The sequence below is a fragment of the Aspergillus sclerotioniger genome (genome assembly GCF_003184525.1).
Source record: "Aspergillus sclerotioniger CBS 115572 chromosome Unknown BO94scaffold_7, whole genome shotgun sequence".
Lineage (NCBI taxonomy): Eukaryota > Fungi > Ascomycota > Eurotiomycetes > Eurotiales > Aspergillaceae > Aspergillus > Aspergillus sclerotioniger.
In genome coordinates, this window is record NW_020290997.1 from 498,182 (window position 1) to 517,287 (window position 19,106).

Here is a 19,106-nt window from a genome sequence, read left to right on the forward strand (position 1 = left end):
ACTTGCTATGAAAGAGATTGCAACCATAACTATAGAAGCAAAAGGATAAATCGAAGCAAGAGGATCCTCTGCATCCACCTCAAACAGACCCCGTCTGTGACCCTCCCCTCACCCCCCCATTGACATCAACATGCGATCCACGCAAAACATATCCATCCTTTTGCGCCTGGTCCCACTCCGACCGAATCAACGCCGTCCTCGCTGCATTCCGCTCCAGAATCCGCACCGTATACTGCTTCGGCACGCGAATCGCCCCCTCCATGAAGCCCTCATCCGTAATATCCAAGGGGACTTCCTCCCCCTTGTCATCTAGCGGTAGCTTGAACTCATAGGCCCAGATAAGATTGGCCACCGCCAGGAACAGTCCGTTCTCGGCGAGATGAATGCCGGGACAGATGCGTCGGCCGGCACCAAAGGTGAAGTGGTCGCGGGCTAGGATGTCCCCGCCAGCAGCATAGACGGCCGAACGATGCGGGTGGTTCAGGTACCGCTCGGGCTTGAAGTGGAACGGGTCAGGAAAGCGCTCTGGGTCCCAGTGGAGGGCGTTGAGGTTGGCGAGTAGAACGGTGCCCTTGGGGATGATATGGTCTCGGTAGTGGACGTCGCCGTCCGCCATACGGCGTAGGCCTGTCGTGGCGACGGGGCATAGGCGCAGCGTCTCCTTGATCACTGCCTTAATGTAGGGCATGTTGGGCTCGTCGGCGAGGGTGGCCATCCGGGAGTTGCCCAGCACGCGGGTGACTTCGTCGTTGGCGCGGGCCTGTGCGTCGGGAAACATGGCCAGGTAGCGGATCATGCCGTTCAGGGCGCTGGCGGTGGTTTCGGCGCCGGCTTCGGGGACGGCGCTGGCGAGCCATGAGACGGTTTCCTCTTCGAGGCCGTGGTCGCGGTAGTTGGACTCGATCAGGTCCTTGGCGAAGCAGTCCGGGGCGGTGCCGGCGGCGATGCGGGCCTTGAGGTCATTCCAGTGGCGCATTTTGTTGGAGTGCATCTTGTGGGCCATGAATTTGGCCTTGGGCCATGATGGGAAGAGGAAGCGAGGGAGCCAGTTGAGGGGTGGGAAAACATCGATCCAGAAGACTCCGGTCTTGAGGATGATGGAGAGCATGCGCATGTTTTCGTAGACGTCGCGGACCTCCTGGCAGTCCCAGTTGGGGATGCGCTGGCCGTAGGCGGAGGTCATGACGATGGAGAAGGTCATTCGGCGGATGTGCATGTAGAAGTCGGTGCTGTTTTTGCCGGCGTCAGTGCTGAGGTCGGAGAGGAGTTGCTTGATTTCGAATTCCTGGCTTGGGATAAATGCCGCGGATGCCTTGGCGTTGAGGAGCTGTTTCAAAAACGCGTGTAGTCGTTTCCATTTGGCGTTGTAGGTCATGGGCAGGATGCCGTCGCCTCGGAGGCAATAGTCTTGCGCGATGGGTAGGGGTGGTTTGCCTGAGGTGACGGCAGCCTAGGGATGGATGGCACGTCAGACTGGGTGAGGTGTGGATGAGGAATGGGGATGGTGATACCTGTCTATCGAATACTTCTTTGACAGCATCAGGGCTGTTGAAGAACACCCAGTTGTACCAGCCCACGCGGACCTTGAAGGTATCCCCGTACTGGACCGCCCATCGGTTTAACAGTTCGCGCGGCCGGCCTGGCAAATCCAAGCCAATTCCGATAAGTGGCCATCCAGAGGGACCAGGGAGATCCGCCAGTCCCTTGGTCTTTGTGCGAGAGTACTTGACTGTCCAGAGCAGGAGCTGGGAGAGTAGAAACGCACAGCCAATGCCCACCAGGACGGTTGGCTTGTGGATTGCGGAGATAAGGGTGCGGGGAAGATGAAGGTCAAAGGCGATTCCCTTGGAGAGATCCATATTGGGTAACAGATACCTGGGGCTTGAAGCAGTGGGGATGAGAGATTGATCAAGGGCAGATTATGATTCCATTGCTTCTACCCTTCTCTCTTCTTTTATGCTTGATCGAGCGGCGGGGGAGCATTGCCCATGAGCTGGCACCAGCCGACAGACTCTGGGAATGGTGCCTTCGTCAAGAGCATATGACAAGCAGAACGCACCGTCTTCGCCTAATTGAGATGTATGTCCGGTAGGAATGACTCACTTGCGCATATTGGACCTTGCCGAAGATGGGCTGACTGGTATCGTTGTTGACATTAGCCTCTCCGACGTGCAGCTTGCAAATGGGGGGCCTAGAGCAGACCCAAATGGCGTTGACTAGGATCGGAGTATGCTCCTTCAGGTAGGGACATCTGACATGAAGGTGACTTCCAGCACCATGTCGACATGGTCAAGTCAAGGTTGAATGTTGATATCCATTAGGGTTAAGTATGGTAAGGTATTGATACATGGCATGCAAGTGTATTGTAATGGTAACTCCGAGACGCATGCAATACCGAGAACCACGAAAGAAGCCCAAGAGGATAAGCACTAATGCACCTCCACTTGCTGCTCTTTGTTTGTGCCCCCCTTCAAGGAGAATGAGAAATTGTGGAAGCCGTCTGATTCCCCCTTCCCCCCCTCACTTTTCCCCACAATCAAGGCTTGTCATATCGCCAGACCGCCATCGTCGGCACTAAGAGAAAGGCTGCTCCCACGATCATCCCCACAGCACTAAACAGCTGCAGCCCCAGAAAGCCATCACTCCCTCCATGACCCTCGAGGACTCCCCCAATGGGCGCTCCGATCAGCACACCCAGACTGGTGGCAAACCACTGCATGCCCATGCGGGTGCCGATGACTGAGGGGTCGGGCGAGACCACCGGGTGGGCGATGACCAGCGGATTGGCGGAGATAAGCACGCCGGAGAAGATACCGAAAAGGACACAGAAGACGACAAAGCCCGCGACCGAGTGGATGCCCGTCCAGCCGAAGAGGAGCACGGCCGAGGCAATCACACTGCCCAGCAGGATGTGGCTGGCCCCGAGTCGATAGGTCAGCAGCGACGACCCAATGCGGCCGATGGCCGAGCCGGCGTTGAGGATCGACACCATGTAGAAACTAAGTGCCGTGGAGGTGTGCAGGGCAGTTTGGGCGAAGGTCGGCACGTAGAAGATCGGAATGAAGTACGCCATGAACATGAGGAAGTTGGCAATCCCGTAGGCGTTAAAGTGCCACTCTTTCATCGCGTGCCAGTGGATGATCTGCCGTGGGGGGCTCCGGCGTGTTTTGGTGGTGGCCATCAACAATGGCACCGCGACGCAGGAGCACGCCAGTTGAATGAAGCCCATGGTGCGAGCCGTCCAGGGAAATCCGATCCGAGGCTGAAGGCGGATGAAGATGATGGGGAAGATAACCCCGCCTGCACGCCAGAGCGCATACGGTGAGCAGGGCAGGGCAGAACAGGGAAGATGAGGGGAAAATCAATCAGGCCAACATACCAAAACTGGCCCCCGAAGTCACCAGGCCAACAGCAATGCCGCGTCGCGTGGTGAAGCGGGTGGAAACAAGCGACAGGGCGGGCACGTAGATCAGACCACTTCCCAAGCCGCAGCAGACACCCTGGGAGAGAAAGACCTGGTAGTACTCGGTGGACAGACTCAGCATCATCAGCCCTAACGTGGTCAAGAAACAGCCTGCAATCATCAGATGATGCAGGTATCCCCGATCGAACAGGGGCCCAGCTATGACCCCCGTGGAAATGAGAAAGAAGGCCTGAATGGTGCCCACCCAGGCGATCCGCGACGGGGAACTGGTGCTCAAGAGATCGGATTGATAGTAGCTTTGGAAAGCGCCAAACGCGGTGGAAAACCCCCAGGTGGTGACGAACAGAAGAAAGGAAGCAAACACGCCGGACCAGGCGGCCAGGCCACCATTGGGCGGTGTTGGAGTAGCAGAAGCAGCAGCAGAAGCCTGCTCAGCCTGCTTGGTCGCCATTGGGAGGAGAGAGAGGGAGGGAGATGGAACAAAGTCTGAATCAGCGAGAGGAAATGATCATGGAGCCATAAATATGTTGAAGAGCCCCTTTTCTCTCCCTACAAATCTGGCCTGGCTGCAATCAAGCACCTTTCGGATTATCATCACCAGAGAGACAGTGGATTTGTCATCGTGCATCATGTACCTAACCGATGTCCCTTCCCCCGGTCAATAATTGCGGTCTGTTAAGCTGACAGCTGACTGGAGACACGCAGGTCGATAATGCCACCCGGTCTCAAGCGCATTGCCACACGCACCTGGCTGCTCAACCCCGACAAACCAGTGGCCGGCCAACTGATCATCATCTGCACCTGGCTGGGGGCTTCCCCCAAGCACATCAGCAAATACATCGACATGCACCAATCGGTTGCTCCACACGCCCGCATTCTCCTGATCGAATCCGAAGTGTCGATTCTGGTAAGCAGCTACGCCCGCCAGCGTCGACTGATCCGACCGGCGGTCGACGTCGTCCTCGAAACCCTAGCAGAGACGGAGATCGGCTCCAGCAACGCCGCGGCCCGCGTGTTGTTACACACCTTCTCCAATGGGGGCACCAACACCGCCACTCAATTGCTGATCACTCTTCGGGGGATCATCTCGCACCCGTTGCCCCTGATCGGCCTGGTCCTCGACAGCACGCCCGCCAAGGGCACGTACTGGAAATCCTACAATGCCATGGTGTTTTCCCTCCCACCGGCATCGCGTCTTATGGGCTCGGTCGTCGTCCACTGTCTTTTGCTTCTCCTCTACACTTGGATCGCCTGCGGAAACGAGAACCCGGCTGCTCTCATGCGCCGCACCCTCCTGGACGAGCACACGGTCGCATCCGCGTCCCAGCGAGGGGATCACGATACGGCGGGCTATGTTTGCTACATGTATTCCAAGGAAGATCGCATGACTGACTGGACGGATGTCTGGGACCATGCTGTGGACGCTCGGGAGAAAGGCTGGTCAGTCAAGCAAGTGCTCTTTCAAGGCACAGGGCATTGTGCGCATATGCCACACGATCCCATCCGATATACCGAGGCAGTGGAGGAGGCGTGGAATGCCGTTGACCGAAAGCTAGAGTCGAAGTTATAGATAGTTCTATTGAATTGGTGTTGCCGTAGGTTCATCGGCTGATATATATTTTTGACTAGTACCCGAGGAATGTTGGAATCAACCCCCATTTCCAGTCACTCCTGGGACATTGAAGATAGCTATTATGGTCTATGTGCGAGTTTCTAATCAAACATAGGCCGTTATGACAGGATATAGCAACAAATATATCTCTTCCCTACTAGATAATGCTCCCACATAAGGCGTTGTCCAGTACACCGGCGCAAAAGCTACACACACAAGTAATAGGGTATCTTCCGAGGGTCAATAGACCTCCAGATAAACGGCATCCCCTGGGACAATCCTTGCTCATCGAAGTGCCGGGCCCGGATTTCATCGCTGATGCTCAACATCGTCTCCCGAAATTTCTTCTCTGCTAGGTGGACATCGCTCCCCGTCGGTGCCAACAACCTCGATTGCCAGAACATATGAGGAAGATTCCCTTTCTGTCCGTCCAGTAACGGCCGGTTAAACCGCACAAGGAGCGAGGCCTGCTTCAGCGCTTCGGTCTCATTATGCAACCACGGAAGTAGGGAATCGATGCTTCCCTTGGTGTCGGGGAGAGGCTGGCTAAAGGAGGATGGGTGAAGAGGAAGTACCCCCAGCGCCTCTCCGACCGTTGCGCCATTGAGGGCGTGATGCGCAATCCCCGAGAGGAACGCCATGTGGGACATGATGGCGATGAGATCTGTGCGAGCGAGCAACGGGGCCGGGAAAAAGTCAATCACCTTGGCCGCTTCGTTGACCTCTAGAATCCAGGCCTGGAGCTCGTGGTCCTCGCCCATCAGGCTGCCCTCTGGGTAGTAGGACTCTACGAACACGCGGGTGAAGTCTTCGATGGCTTTGACCATGGGCGCCACCGTGTCGTAGAACGGGAAGGACCGTAATGGAGGCCCGTATGAACAGTCCACTAACCCACGGTCCGCAAGATCCCGGTAAAAGCCCGTGGCCCGGAAGTGGCCTGCGTGCTCCCAGTAAGCATCAGTGGCGTATTTCTTGCCGGCCCAGTTTGGAAGCGCGAAGGAACTGTCGTAGAATCCTCCCTCGTTGAACAGAAATTCTTCGCCAATGGGTCGGACGGCATACGCTTGATACATTACTGGGAACTGGGTGAGCATGCTTGAGGACCAGAAGGATACAGTGGAGATCTTACAGCGGTCAATGTATCCACGGACGGGATGACGAGCACTCATGGTCCGCAAGGCAGCCTGGTGGACAGGCTCTGCCACATCGTGCGTATTTGCTAGATGGTACAGTTGCGAATGGAATAGGTCATTCATGTTGAAAGCCATCTTGGCAAAAAGCCAGTCATTGGGCTCGTCTAATGGTGTGTAGATAAGGTCACTGCCCATGTTGGTCTTGATCGCCAGTGGAAGGAAATCCCCCGAGTGAGGATGAATGAAGAAGTAAGCGGAGCAGGCGGCTGTCCAGCGGCCAGCTGTTTTGGGATATGCGGCCTGGTAGGAGTGATTGGCAAAAAAGAGACGTCCTTCTTGATGCAGGACGGCCAGGGTTCTGCCTGCTGTCAGATGCCGGGCCACCGCGTCGTCAACTCCAAATGGCAGATGATCATTGCTGGGATGAAGACGCCGGACCACATAGGGATTGATAGAGAGCCGTTCCATGGAGAACAGCAGATCCTGCGTCCAGTTGGTCAACATCCCAGCGGCGACTCCGTCTGGGAGGGTAGAGGCCCATTGGCCTTTGTAGATAACTTCATAACTAGAAAGCGATTGTATGCCTCCCGCCTAGATAGATTAGTCAAGTTCTACTTTTGGCAGTGCCAACGAACCTTTATCAATGCCGCAGCTGCCTGGTCCGATTCTGGGTACACATTGTTGGTGACATATTCCACATCTCTGAACCACTGAGCTCTGTCTCGGGCGACCATGGCATCCCCCAAAACCCCGGTAGGAAAGAAGGATGTATTTCCGAGCAAAGGAGGTCCGTATAGGTATCCCTCGCGGGCTAGCCGGACCTCTTCTACTCGTTCCCAGGGCTGTAAGTCAAACATAGGAAGGCTATACTGAAGACCATGGTCATCAGGGAGGGATGCGGAGGGGTTGAGAACTGCTTGACTGGGAATCATTGGCCATGCAGTAGCATAGGAAATTATTAAAAACATTAGGAGAACGATGCGATTAGAACAAGGAGCCATTGCGTAAAAATCTCAAATTGATTCTGAATGTGGGCAAGGAGAGGAACGAAGCATTCCCAACGATGAGTCTTCGTATCTATATACCGTTCTTATCGTGTGTACCTTACAGTCTCACCGCAGGCCTGTACCCATAATCATTCCTCGCTACGACTTGCCCGTGGCTTATCTCTAGTCGAATGCTTCGAGTGCATATGTTGGGCAGCAGGTCTTCCCTTGCCCACCTGCGATTGACATCGAAATGATACTTGGCAATCATAAGACAGATCGATATGCCTTGAGTCTAAGCTTGTAAAAAGAACAATTATCTTACGTCTCTGATCCAACCAGTTCTGTCAATCGGAACATGAATATGCATGCAACATGTCTCGCCATGGACGCAAGCCACGACCACCGATCCCCGACCCACCACACGCGGACATGATGCGAACATGCAAAGCTAGCCGACAGCAATTTCTCAATTGAGCCATTCCTCCGATAGGACAAAGCAAGGTAGTTTCCAGGATTTGAGCAATTTAAAAAAAGATTGCATACCACCCTACGGAACGACAACTCCTTCACTGGCCTTCCAGCACTCACTTCATCCCCCTCAGACTTGCACCATGAAAGTCCTCGCTATCATCTGCTTATGGCTTACCATCGTCCACTGCTACCCTGGCGGGATGGACTGGGACTATGCGGTTCGATATCACCAGCAAGTTCTCCTCGAAGATACTGACCGTGGATTTGGCTTGAACGAGCCATTCATCCCGACCCCCGCTCATATTCTCCCCGAAAAAAAGCCCTTCCTGATCAACGAGTCCGTCAACTACTACGAGAGACGCTTCAACGGTTCAGGACCAGACGGGAACTACCGTCGCTCGTCATGCCCCGCGGTAAACGCGCTGGCCAATCGGGGTTACATTAATCGAACAGGACGTAATATCAGCTATTCCGAGCTGGCGCATGCCGTTCGACGAGTCTGGAACTTTGGTGATGACAATGTGATACCCTCCTTCTCCAACAACAGACCAACCATACTAACTCTGACATGCAGAGCATGCTGGTTCTGGCTCCGACGTTCGCAATGCATGGGTGGCCTGAGACCATCGATCTGGATCAATTCAATGCATGTCCCACTCCCCCCTTCCACTCATCCCTATCCTTACCATCAACTAACATTCCCCACCAGGACGACCAAGTCCAATACGTGATCAATTGCCCCGCTGCACCAACTCGCAATGACCGTGCGGTGGGCGATAACATCAACCTCAACATGACGCTTTTCGAATCCCTCCTATCATTCTCCAAAGACGGCGAAACGCTTTCCCTTGAAGACATGGCCGAGCATCACCACTTGCGACACAACCAAAGCAAAGCCGAGAACCCGGGGTTCGTGTTTGGCAACCAAGGCGCAATCTGTTCGCTGTACGTGCGACCAATCCCCCCTCCCCACCATCTCCTGAACCCGAGATCCTAACATGTGCAGAGCCCAATACACAAACATGGTGGGGGTCCTTGGTAAGTTTGGCAAACACGGTCGAACGACTTTGTTTGTCGATGATGTCAAGACCTTCTACCTGGATGAGGATATCCCGCGGGATTATGAGCGCAGAGAAGCCCCTGTGAGTTGACCTAACTAGTGTAGGTGAGAAAGCCGTGGCTGATGGAACACAGCATTATTCGCCCGAGTCGAATGCAATGGTTGATCGCATGGCGTATCATGTCGGCTATGCGATTCAGAGACCGTTTCCTGAGGGGGATCAGGACCCTGGTCGGGATATCTGTCCAATGAAGGCTCGCTTCCAACAGCACGATTGTACCGAAGTGAGGTGAGAAAGATTTGTGGTAGCTTGCTGAATGTGTACCGGGTTTCATACGCGGTGGACATAGAAAGACAAGTACGAGAGAGGGACTAGCTGATAACAATGTACCTACTCTTATATTATAGCTGTAGGCGAGTTCTGGGTCATATTTTATGGAGACATCGGATTGTATGGTTCGTATGGTAAGATCTATACTCGACGTTGTCGTAAAGTGCTTCAAGGATTCTTCGGCTGTGACGGTAACTTCTTTGTGACACCACATTACCCACAGACGCTGGTCTGCCTTGAACCCCTGGTTTCCTGCAAAAATAGTCTGGTTCTCAATTGGACTGAATCTAGTAAGTAAAACTGTATATAACCTGATAGCTTTCAGTCCAGTACATCAAGCATGGAGAGCAGAGGCCAATCAGAATCGGAATCCAGAGACACTAGTAATTCCAATACCGACCGTGGCATTGAATAGCGCAAACCCTACCCACCCCCTTTTCTTTTAAGTACAGCACTGATCACCATCTACCTCATTGCTCCGCAGTCATTCCATCGAATTACACTGCCTGTAGATGCCGGTCGGTTCAAACAAGATCAAACCTCGGCAAGATACCCTCAGACTAAACGCAACGGATTAATGTACTGAGAGGGGTGGAAGATCTCCCACCAGATCATGAGGGGGGTTAGGCGTTCTAAGGCAACAGACCTCCCCGTGGCTGCATAAACGTAAGCAGCCGCCTACGTCTACATGGTTCAAACAAGCTCATGGTGGGTTATGAGTTGGCACCTTCCGATCTCCCTAAGGCATACCAAGAAGGCTCCACTGTCAGCTTACCCGCAGGTTTCAGGCCAATGACCACCATGTGGCAGGTCGTTCTGGATCTTGGTTTGTGTATCGCCGGCGGCTGTGCTCGGCAGTCATGCCCCGGATCATCAATCCGCAGGAACTGGTGGGGTGACAACTGTCAATGTTACGTATGTCTTGCAGGAATGCCATTGATTTCTACTCTGTGTTCACCACGACCCCCCCACTTGTGGCAATCCATGCAGAAAGCTCACTCAGCCAAACCGTGTCCTCACTCATATCTACACCCATCATACACTGATTCATTCTATCTAGAGTTTCCCTTTCGACGACTCCGCGAGACTCCGCTGAGTATGTCTATAGTGCCAGGAAGGATCGGCCAAATCTTTGCGAATGGCGTAGTTTGCTTCTGCATCCTCCAGCACCGCCAAATCCAAGGTAGCGACGCCCATGCCTTCGGCTGACGTCCCCAAACGAACCAACGGCCCGGCATAGGGGATATTGATCTGGGAAAGACCGCAGTAGTTTCTGCCCGGAGGTCCGCCTGCATTGGCAAAGACCACGGCGCAGGTATTTTCAAAAGTGCGTGCAGTGAGAATGCTGTCAAGGAACAGGGATGGCGCTGATGGGTTCTGACGATGACCTGCCTCGGAGGCTCCGTTGCGGGTCCACAAGGTCGGAACGATGATTATCTGCGCTCCCTGGGAGACTAGTTCTCTCCAGGCTTCGGGGAAGGCTAGATCCCAGCAGACCAGCAAGCCTACGGGGCCAAACGGGGTCGAGATGACTTGGTGCGGGCTGTCGCCCGAGGACCGAAGGTATGCTCGCTCGGTAGGTCCCCAGAGGTTCTTTTTCACGTAGGATCCGAGGATCTCCCCCGTGTTGGAGATGAAGAAAGCGACGTTCTCCAGGGCTGGAGCGGGTGTGTCGGTGGGTGAGGCTGATGGCTCGCGTGGTGATGCCGATACAGGGCGCACGATGGACCCGGGGACGATACAGATGTTGCATTCCTTGGCTAGAGCCTGATATCGATGCACATAGCTCTCCCAGTCATCACATAGACGCGCAAATCTCGGGTCGGTCGGAATCCAGTTGGTCAAATGGAACTCGGGCAGTACGGCCAGGTCGCAGCCCTGGGCAGCGGCCTCGCGGATGAATTGCACTGCCCGGGCGAAGTTATCAGCCGGTTTGAGGGGCTAGAAGTCCAAGGGTTAGACATGTCTATGACCCCTCCGGCTCGGACAGGGGTTAGGGTGGAGATGGGGGCTCTAGTTGGTGCATGACATTCGAGACACGCTTACCTTGACGTACAGCTGGATGACAGCAATCTTGCAGTACGGAGGCATGATGGAGGTCTAGGCGGGGTTACGTTGGGGGCCTGATAGCGATAGGATCGGAACGTGGCGATGGCCATCGTTTTATGTCGGATCTTCGGCCTGTAGATTGGCATCCCTGGCCTTGCTATTGGCTGTCTGGGTTGGGACGCGTTCATCCAGCAGGGATTATGCTTAGGGCACTGGGAGTGGCCGAGGAATCAACCTCGGCTGCTGGCGGGTAATGCGGTCGGCATCCACCACCGCGAGACCGTACTGTACCGTACCGTCTCGTCGATCCGTCCGGTCAGGTATCATAACGATGGTACATACCAGCGAGACTCCTTACCAAGTGATATGTCTGAGGGTCCGAGTGTTATAGGGTTTGGAGAAAGAACATGCTTGGGGTACGGCTGCATCAGTTGCTGTTTATGGTTGTACCCCCGAGCTTCATACCGTAGAGGGTGCTGTTGGAGGACCCCGGTGCCCCCCCGTCATGAATAGTATGCTCATTAACAGCTCATTCCTTTGTAGCTACTCAAGAAAGGATCCAAGATGATTGGAGACCTGAAAAGCCTTTGTCGTCTTTGCTGTATCGCATCGAGAACTTATATTTATACGCAATACATGGCCAGTGGACTCAGGCATCCACACAAAGTTTCCCATCAGGACTCGCATACCCATTCAAGAAGTCAGCGAAGCTAATAATCATGGCATCCATTCGAATTGCCCTACATTGTTTCCTAACCAAATCGTCCCCGAAGGCAACAAGGAAACTCCATGCGAAGAACACTACCATTCCCCACAAGCAACAGATATTCCATATCTCCGAGCTGCCCGGGTGGATGCAATGGGATCCATACATCCAGCACGGATACCGGACTCAGTTGAACAGTTTTAGGCAGTGCTTCTGGTCTCTGTTCTACATGCACAATGAATCCATCAACACCTGGTCCCATATACTTCCCGGGATTTATTTTCTGATGATACTCCTCGCCATCGACTATTGGATTGCGCAGTTGCCCTTCAAAGTACCACTATCAGACATGCTGGCTATTCAAACATACGTTGCCGGCACAGCAGGATGTCTAGTCTTCTCGGTCTGCCCCGTCCCCTCCTCCCCTTCATCCCTCACTAACTTCTCCCTACCATCACAGGCTACCTTTCACGCCACCAATGCCCATTCACCCCAGGTCGCCCGCGCCTTCCTGAAACTAGACTACCTCGGAATCGTCCTGACCATCTCGACAACCTGTATCTCGGTAGCTTATTTCGCCGTGCACAACAACCCAACTCTACAATTCGTCTACATTCTCTTCATTGTCCTCTGCGCCGCCATGGTCTTTCACATCACACTCGATGTTGCCATGGACGGCGCTCATGCAAGTCCACAGAGGTAGGCTCTCATCATTCAACACACCCTGTCATTTTCCAATTTCTACCCCGCTTACATCCCCCAGAGCAACAGTGTTTCTCCTCCTCGCTGCAAGCGGCCTAGCCCCCATCTTCCATGTCGCCTGGAGTGAAGGCAAATGTGGACTTCTTCGCATCCCACTCCATAGTCTTACAGTCACTTGCTCGTCATATGCCATCGGCACCGTGGCGTATGTCACCCGGTTTCCGGAGAGATATTGGCCTGCTCGTTTTGATCTGGTGGTAAGTCTGACTCAGTGGTGCTGTCGGGTTGTGCTAAGTGATATAGGGCGCGAGTCATCAGATCTTTCATGTGTTGGTTGCGTTGGGGCAGATTGTGCATCTGTCTGGGTTGAGGAGGGTGCTTGGGCGCGTTCATAGCGGTGCTTGTGCTGTGTAGATGGTGGCTGTATTTCATGACTATACTGAATGGGATGTTTCACAGTCATGGGAGTGACTGGGCTCGTGGATCTGGTTCTATAGTAGGTGTGTGGATGTTACATGGGTTTGTCCTGCTACCTTGAGCATACTGCTATAATTGATGGTTTCTACAACGGCGTAGGAATTAAGCGCCCTCTTAACAAGTGATAGATACTCAGTGATTGGAGAGAAATGAGTCAATGTCTTGCGTGATACTAACCCAGAATATTATATCTGGACACGACATAAGCTCCCTAGCCCAAGGCAGAGCCTAACATACAATTCAAACAGGAAGATGGTGCTCAATCCTTCCCACCGTCCGCAATCACCACCCTCTGCGCCTCCAAACTACTACTATCCGTCTCCGTCTCCGTCTCCTCCAACGGCTCAGACGACACATTCCAATCCCCAAACACCGCCAGCAGCGTAAACGGAATCGTCCATGCCCACAACGCAAACCCCAAAATTATCTGATTCCGATTCGGCCAGTGCGTAGCACCGACTGCATAAGCGATCGTGCTCCCAATCGATTCCCACGATCGCAGGATACCCGTGGTGCGCGCGATATCGCCGTCCCGCTGTGCGCCCTTGATCTCGGCCATCAGCCAATAGATGTAGGTTTGGAGGATCTCGTAGAAGAATTTGAATAGCATGTAGACAGTGAAAGCTGAGTTGAAGAAGGGTCCGTCGCCGAGGTCGAAGGTTGGGGGATCGGCCATGCGGGAGAGTTTGGTTTGGACGACCGCGTTCCAGATCCATGATCCGGTGAGGAAGATGAGGATGAAGATGTACACGCTCTTGGATCGGGTTTCGCGAGATACGGACTTGATGTCGAGGATTATGCCCGTGGATATGTTGGCTATGGCGCCGACGACTGCGGTGAGAAAGGATGCGAGGGCGCGGGAGCGGACGGTGAAGTATGCTTTTTTCTGTTAGTCCCTTCCGAGTGGTTGCTCTACTGAAATAACGATAATGGATTCGTACTCGTGAGATAGTTGCCCTGGTAAGTGGTGCCGAACTGTCCTGCGAGAAAAACCGGGATAAGGAGCAACATGTACTTGTTGTGCAGTTGCTTCCAAATCGCGCGAGCCTCGATCGCAAAACTCGTTCTCCTCATATAAGGAATCGCGGTGCCATCGCTTCGAATGACCTTTTGTGGTTGGGAGAGCAGCAAGGCAAAGGGAGCCCCTAGGGAGGAAATAGCCACGAGCCCTAAGTATGTGGTGTAGGTGACCTTGCCCGTATGCGCGGTGTTGATGTTGAGAGCGAGGGAGATGGCACCACCCACCAGAGGACCCATCTGTCGGATGCCCATCCAGATCCCGACATATCTGGGAGAAATCTTGATTAATGAAATGAAAGGGGGTTTTGTGGCTCAGCTTACCGGCCTCTTTTCGCTTCTTCGGGATACCCGACCGCAATGGCAGCCTCACTCGCCCAGAGGAGCGATGCTCCTATTCCGCACAGCGCGGCTCCGAGTAACAGGAACCATTCGTTGCCGTAACGGTTGTTGCAGTATAATGCTGCCGCGTAGGGAGTGTAGAAGGCGGCGCCGATGAATAAGGTCCATTTGGCCGTGATTTTGTTGGTGACACCCCCGGCAAGGAAGCAGCCCACGGACATGAGTCCATAGGTTAAAGCATTGGCCGCGTTGTTGAGAAAGGGCTGCACATGCAATGTTAACGGTCATGTATCACAGCTTGATATGCCTGGCTTCTTACACTGGCATTTCCCCCCGCGCCAAGATTATTCAGGGCCGTCCAGATGCCGGGCTCACAAAAGGCCACCAGCCCGACAATAATAATCTGGAAAAGACATGATCGATATATCGGGATCAAGCGATCGAGGGCCATGGTGTACGAATGTCAATTGCAGCGCATCATTCTGGTCACTGCATGTTGCAGGGTATTTATTCTCTCTGGTGAGGGCATTGGGCAACCAGAGCACGTCAGGACCCATTTTAATCGCGATGTCTTGGTTGATCTATCTGCCAAGGGGCACGGGAGGTCTAGTGCATCGTTAGAGTTATTTGATGAGCTAAAATGCAAGTCAACTCTTATCCCAGTCGGCCGATAGATGCAGGCGCTCACAGATCGCGGCGGCAGCAGGCGAACTTATCCTATTTTAGATTAAATCCAGAAGCACGCCATGCTGCCCGCATATGATGTCTGCCAATGCCACCAACATCACGTCGGAATATATCCGGGATGATAGCTACAGTTCAGAATAACCCCTCACCTTCGCTGGATCCGCCTCTTTTGGATGTTGCATCATCCCCCCACTGCCAAACCTGAACCACATATTTATCTGCCACATCAGCACGTGGAACTATGACTGCTTGAGCCTCCAATCATTCTGTATTCTGGACTATCAAGTCAAGCAATATTCCACGCAGCATGAAGGATCTGGACTCTATATTGTGGGCTTTGGAGGACGATAAACTTAGAGATGACAATAGTGGTGAATATATATCTTTTGCACCAACCATGTTCCCCACATTGCTTGCAAAGGCGGCCACAGATGGCTTTTAACAGTGACCTATGATGAACTGACATAGCCTTATTTCAAGCGAATGTAGGATTCTAAACCGGAATTTACAATGTCCACCCCAAGTGCTAAGCGCGGTAGTTGGCTAGCGATTCAATCCAAAGTAGACATGCCAGTTGCAATTGACACATTCCAGCAGTGTATTATGATGCTTTCCATGCAAATCACGGGCATGTCAAGTCCTTGGAAACAGATATTGCCGGGACACACTATGTTTGTTACCACTACTCCGCGGTTCGCTCATACTTTCTACCTACAATATTAGAGACTTGTTATAATTATCAGCAGGATACTTTAGACGGTATATATAGAGATTTGGATAATCCAATCCCATAGAAGCAGGCGGTCTAGCCACACGTGATCTATGTAGCATCTCGTCGCCCTCATTACAGTCCCTAGTCTTTTTTAACCCCTCTTCAAGCAGACGCTGGTAACATCCTGAGTATTCCTGGTATCCCGGACTCAGTTACTTTCTGGCATGGACCGGCTGATTGACTATATACCTGCAATCTAAATAACATGTACAAGATCATAACCCTCCTACTCCAGCAAGAGAATATAGCAAATGGAGAGATATTCTCCAGATTCTAACAGTATTAATGAAGAACCACATCCAAATAACAATAAGAAAAGAAAAAAAAACGGGATCTAACACTTTAAAGAATGTGCCTTCCGACACATCGGGACTTACCTCCCTACACCTTATCTAATCGGGGTAGAATCCCCATTAGTTAGTTATCTCCAATCATTACGTGATCCGGTGTAAATAAAGTGATCGATCATCTTCCCCCCTCTTCTCCCTTACATCACACATAAAAGTCCTTCTTTCAACACTCAGTCTTCCAAAGTGTCAATTATCATAGAAAGCCACATTATCTAGCTCATTCAAGATGCCTTTTTCGACGCTACCAGAAGAAAAGAAGCCCCCGGACTCGTCGGGTAAGTATGAGCCCCTGATATCTATTCTCTAAGCCCCAGATTCCTCTAAGCCACCCACCTATGAATAAGGAATTGCGCCAGATTATACTAACATCTACAACCAGTCTACCACCGACTCCTACGACACAGAGGAAGCACACAGTAACTGCGGCAGTACTGTATTCAGTAGCGTAGCCGACAATTCCTCTACCTCATCCGGACCAGAACCCCCACAAGTCAAACCGACAGTTGACCGCCGATTCCACCCCGAAAGGATGTATCCTAGCCACTTCACGCCGGACGACATTCAAGTTCGACGGGGTGAATGCGTTCTTCTCGCATGTCCAGGCTCAAAGAGAAAGTGCCCCCATTGCAATTGCCATGTGTGTCACACTGGTTGCATCGTGATCGCGGTGGATGGAGCGTGTCATCGAAATGGACAGCCTGGGGCCCGGGCCTCGGTCGGGGTGTACCACGGGTTCGAAAGCAACTGGAATGCTAGTTATCTTCTTTCCTCGGAAGAGAATCAGACGAATCAGGTTGCTGAACTTGTGGCCTGCGAGACGGCTTTGATTGATGCGCGTCTCATGCATGAGTATGGTGAGAAATATGGGATTGAAGACCGGAAGCTTTCTATCGTGGTTATCAAGTCCGATTCGGAGTATGTAGTGCGTGGTATGACTGAATGGATCGAAAAATGGAAGACCAACGGCTGGTTGAATGCGAAGGGTCAGCCAGTCGCGAATAGGGAATATTTCTTCAGGATTGATGGAATTGTTGAGTCCCTTGAGAAGAAGTACGTGTCGGTTAAGTTCTGGCATGTTCCTCGTGAGTTGAATAAGGAGGCTGATAAGCTGGCCAAAGCTGCTCTGTGTGAGGTTTGAGTGGGAGTTATCACTTGAGTGGGGTGGTAATTGAGGAGGATTTGATGATGTATGGTTGGCTTCGTGTGGTTCAATATTATTGAGGTCGAGCTGGTATCAAAAACACTGAGATACATGGATTTCCACTGTAATGTAAGTTTCCGTTTGCAGACAATACAGTAGAGTAAAGCGACGTCAAATGATTCCACAAACGACAAAACCAGTCTATCCAATCATAGGTCCCAGTTGAATGTTATTTTCTTGTGGATTACTGTTGGAATGATGTCTCGCTACAGTGAGGTCGAACCGCAATTTTAGGGAGGTTATTCGGATGAAAGGTATTCTATATGCATGGTCTGTGGAGTCTGAAACATATTATCCTTGGTAATGCACAGAAAAATGCTTGTGATATGAATTATATATTCATGCATTGTGCGTGTAATGAATCCCCCGATAGCCGAGGAGTTAGGCTGGGTTGGCCATGCTGAAGACATCGAGGTAATGATAAAAATCAAATACTCGATTCGTTATAGAGGACGCGTAACACAACTAAGCTAAGTTGATTTGTGAATCTGCCAGCCAAGATGTGTTATATTCTGAATTTGTTGGACTCCTGCACACCGTATCTGGCTAGCTCTTCCCCGGGGTTCATCGGTCGCAATCCCAAGGAAGGTTCCGGATAGTTAGCCTATGAGCAGGCCAAATGAGAGAACCTCCTATCTCTGGCGATAGGATAGAGAGAAAAGCGTTCGGGTGTGAGGCATCTGGAGTTCCATGCTTTGCTTATTTGGGCTGGTTGACGTCCGTCAGATCGAAGGTGAGGATGCATCTGCCCTGTGGTTAACGCAAGCATCAACAAGACCTGATCCACGAGACTTTATTCATTCATAGTTTGTTCATAAAGCGGGATCCTTAACGTCTGACTTGTTTACACTTCATCTTGGAATGATTAGGGGATCATTGTATTTGACCAATCATGATGGAGTTTTGGCCTGTTATCAGTGCCAAGACTTCCTGGAAATGGCAAGAAGTGCGCTGGGTCCACTGAAACTTCCAATTGGCAGGACACATGACTCGTACTCGGTGGATTTCAGGTGGGGTGACTACTAGTAGAATTGTCCAATCCCCCATACGCTGGGGAAGGCAACCGATAGCACAGAGTCACAAGTGGCAGTGGAGGTCGGCGATTACTCCACGTACCTTATGAAATTGGATCCCCGGATGATCAACCCCACCACTACTGTGTAGGGCACACGCCTGCGTGGCCGCCTCACGGTCGGCGATTAAGCTAGCCAGGGTCAACGCACGGTCTCGGCTTATTCACCAGCGCTTCGGAGCCCTGTCCTCCTTCAGAATTCTCCTAGCCAGGGGTAAGCTAATATGGTTACATGCGCAGTATTCTGTAGAGCAGTATGATTGTTTCGTCACTTGGTAGCTACAAATGTCTAGCATTCTCTACCAGCGAGGGTTGCAGACGCATGATTTGGAATTGATGCATCTCTCTAATCAGAATGTCTAAGCAAGCTGGGTTTCCTCTTGGGAACTGGCAGACTGTGACTAGGCCATTCCTGGGACGTTCCCCAGTTCATCTACCGCGCCATGCATAGATAGGCTCTGCGTGTGTGGTATAGTTTGATTTCCGACCCACTCATTGGTTAGCCTTATGCATGGAGCTGGAAGGAGAATAAGACCGAGCTGCGAAATAGGGAGGTAGTAGGATGTCCGACATTTTCGACATATGCAAGTACAGTGTGCGGAAATTAAGTAGATTCGGAATCCAAAGAAATTACTTGATCTGTTGAATAATCCCCACCGTGAGAGTGTACAAAGATAGCTAGGGCGAGGTGTTATCTTGAGGGCTTCTGAA

The 19,106-nt window shown here is 52.2% G+C and overlaps 9 protein-coding genes across 9 annotated transcripts; 4 read left to right on the top strand and 5 right to left on the bottom strand.

Moving 5' to 3' along the window:
* Nucleotides 1-79: 79 nt before the first annotated feature.
* Nucleotides 80-1,859, bottom strand: BO94DRAFT_554666 (cytochrome P450; the record flags this gene model as incomplete). Its single annotated transcript, XM_025613732.1, has 2 exons — nt 80-1,450; nt 1,512-1,859. The coding sequence occupies 2 exons, from the start codon at nt 1,857-1,859 to the stop codon at nt 80-82; spliced, it is 1,719 nt and encodes a 572-aa protein (XP_025469877.1).
* Nucleotides 1,860-2,197: 338 nt separating this feature from the next.
* Nucleotides 2,198-4,005, bottom strand: BO94DRAFT_359628 (putative MFS monocarboxylate transporter). Its single transcript, XM_025607164.1, has 2 exons — nt 3,380-4,005; nt 2,198-3,300 (listed from the first exon to the last, which is right to left on the bottom strand). The coding sequence occupies exons 1-2, from the start codon at nt 3,873-3,875 to the stop codon at nt 2,537-2,539; spliced, it is 1,260 nt and encodes a 419-aa protein (XP_025469878.1). The 5' UTR covers nt 3,876-4,005; the 3' UTR covers nt 2,198-2,536.
* On the top strand, nt 3,991-5,175 carry BO94DRAFT_532879 (TMEM53 family protein). The gene has a single exon (XM_025611213.1). It carries the CDS (start codon nt 4,137-4,139, stop codon nt 4,992-4,994), a length of 858 nt encoding a protein of 285 aa, XP_025469879.1. The 5' UTR covers nt 3,991-4,136; the 3' UTR covers nt 4,995-5,175.
* A 67-nt stretch (nt 5,176-5,242) lies between these two features.
* Nucleotides 5,243-7,137, bottom strand: BO94DRAFT_615967 (putative arachidonate 5-lipoxygenase; the record flags this gene model as incomplete). Its single annotated transcript, XM_025616785.1, has 3 exons — nt 5,243-6,111; nt 6,166-6,760; nt 6,805-7,137. 3 exons carry the CDS (start codon nt 7,135-7,137, stop codon nt 5,243-5,245), a joined length of 1,797 nt encoding a protein of 598 aa, XP_025469880.1.
* Nucleotides 7,138-7,769: 632 nt separating this feature from the next.
* Nucleotides 7,770-8,780, top strand: BO94DRAFT_554670 (putative toxin biosynthesis peroxidase; the record flags this gene model as incomplete). Its single annotated transcript, XM_025613733.1, has 3 exons — nt 7,770-8,150; nt 8,177-8,574; nt 8,636-8,780. 3 exons carry the CDS (start codon nt 7,770-7,772, stop codon nt 8,778-8,780), a joined length of 924 nt encoding a protein of 307 aa, XP_025469881.1.
* Nucleotides 8,781-9,946: 1,166 nt separating this feature from the next.
* On the bottom strand, nt 9,947-11,138 carry BO94DRAFT_564258 (carbon-nitrogen hydrolase family protein). Its single transcript, XM_025614407.1, has 2 exons — nt 11,067-11,138; nt 9,947-10,961 (listed from the first exon to the last, which is right to left on the bottom strand). Exons 1-2 carry the CDS (start codon nt 11,109-11,111, stop codon nt 10,077-10,079), a joined length of 930 nt encoding a protein of 309 aa, XP_025469882.1. The 5' UTR covers nt 11,112-11,138; the 3' UTR covers nt 9,947-10,076.
* Nucleotides 11,139-11,788: 650 nt separating this feature from the next.
* BO94DRAFT_615970 (hemolysin-III family protein) lies at nt 11,789-12,891 on the top strand (the record flags this gene model as incomplete). Its single annotated transcript, XM_025616786.1, has 4 exons — nt 11,789-12,178; nt 12,236-12,474; nt 12,539-12,734; nt 12,781-12,891. 4 exons carry the CDS (start codon nt 11,789-11,791, stop codon nt 12,889-12,891), a joined length of 936 nt encoding a protein of 311 aa, XP_025469883.1.
* Nucleotides 12,892-13,213: 322 nt separating this feature from the next.
* On the bottom strand, nt 13,214-14,899 carry BO94DRAFT_615976 (duf895 domain protein membrane protein; the record flags this gene model as incomplete). The annotated part of the gene is made up of 4 exons (XM_025616787.1): nt 14,633-14,899; nt 14,296-14,576; nt 13,896-14,242; nt 13,214-13,833 (listed from the first exon to the last, which is right to left on the bottom strand). Exons 1-4 carry the CDS (start codon nt 14,762-14,764, stop codon nt 13,214-13,216), a joined length of 1,380 nt encoding a protein of 459 aa, XP_025469884.1. The 5' UTR covers nt 14,765-14,899.
* Nucleotides 14,900-16,326: 1,427 nt separating this feature from the next.
* BO94DRAFT_573314 (ribonuclease H-like protein) lies at nt 16,327-17,260 on the top strand (the record flags this gene model as incomplete). Its single annotated transcript, XM_025614962.1, has 2 exons — nt 16,327-16,397; nt 16,479-17,260. The coding sequence occupies exons 1-2, from the start codon at nt 16,349-16,351 to the stop codon at nt 17,258-17,260; spliced, it is 831 nt and encodes a 276-aa protein (XP_025469885.1). The 5' UTR covers nt 16,327-16,348.
* Between the last annotated feature and the right edge of the window lie 1,846 nt (nt 17,261-19,106).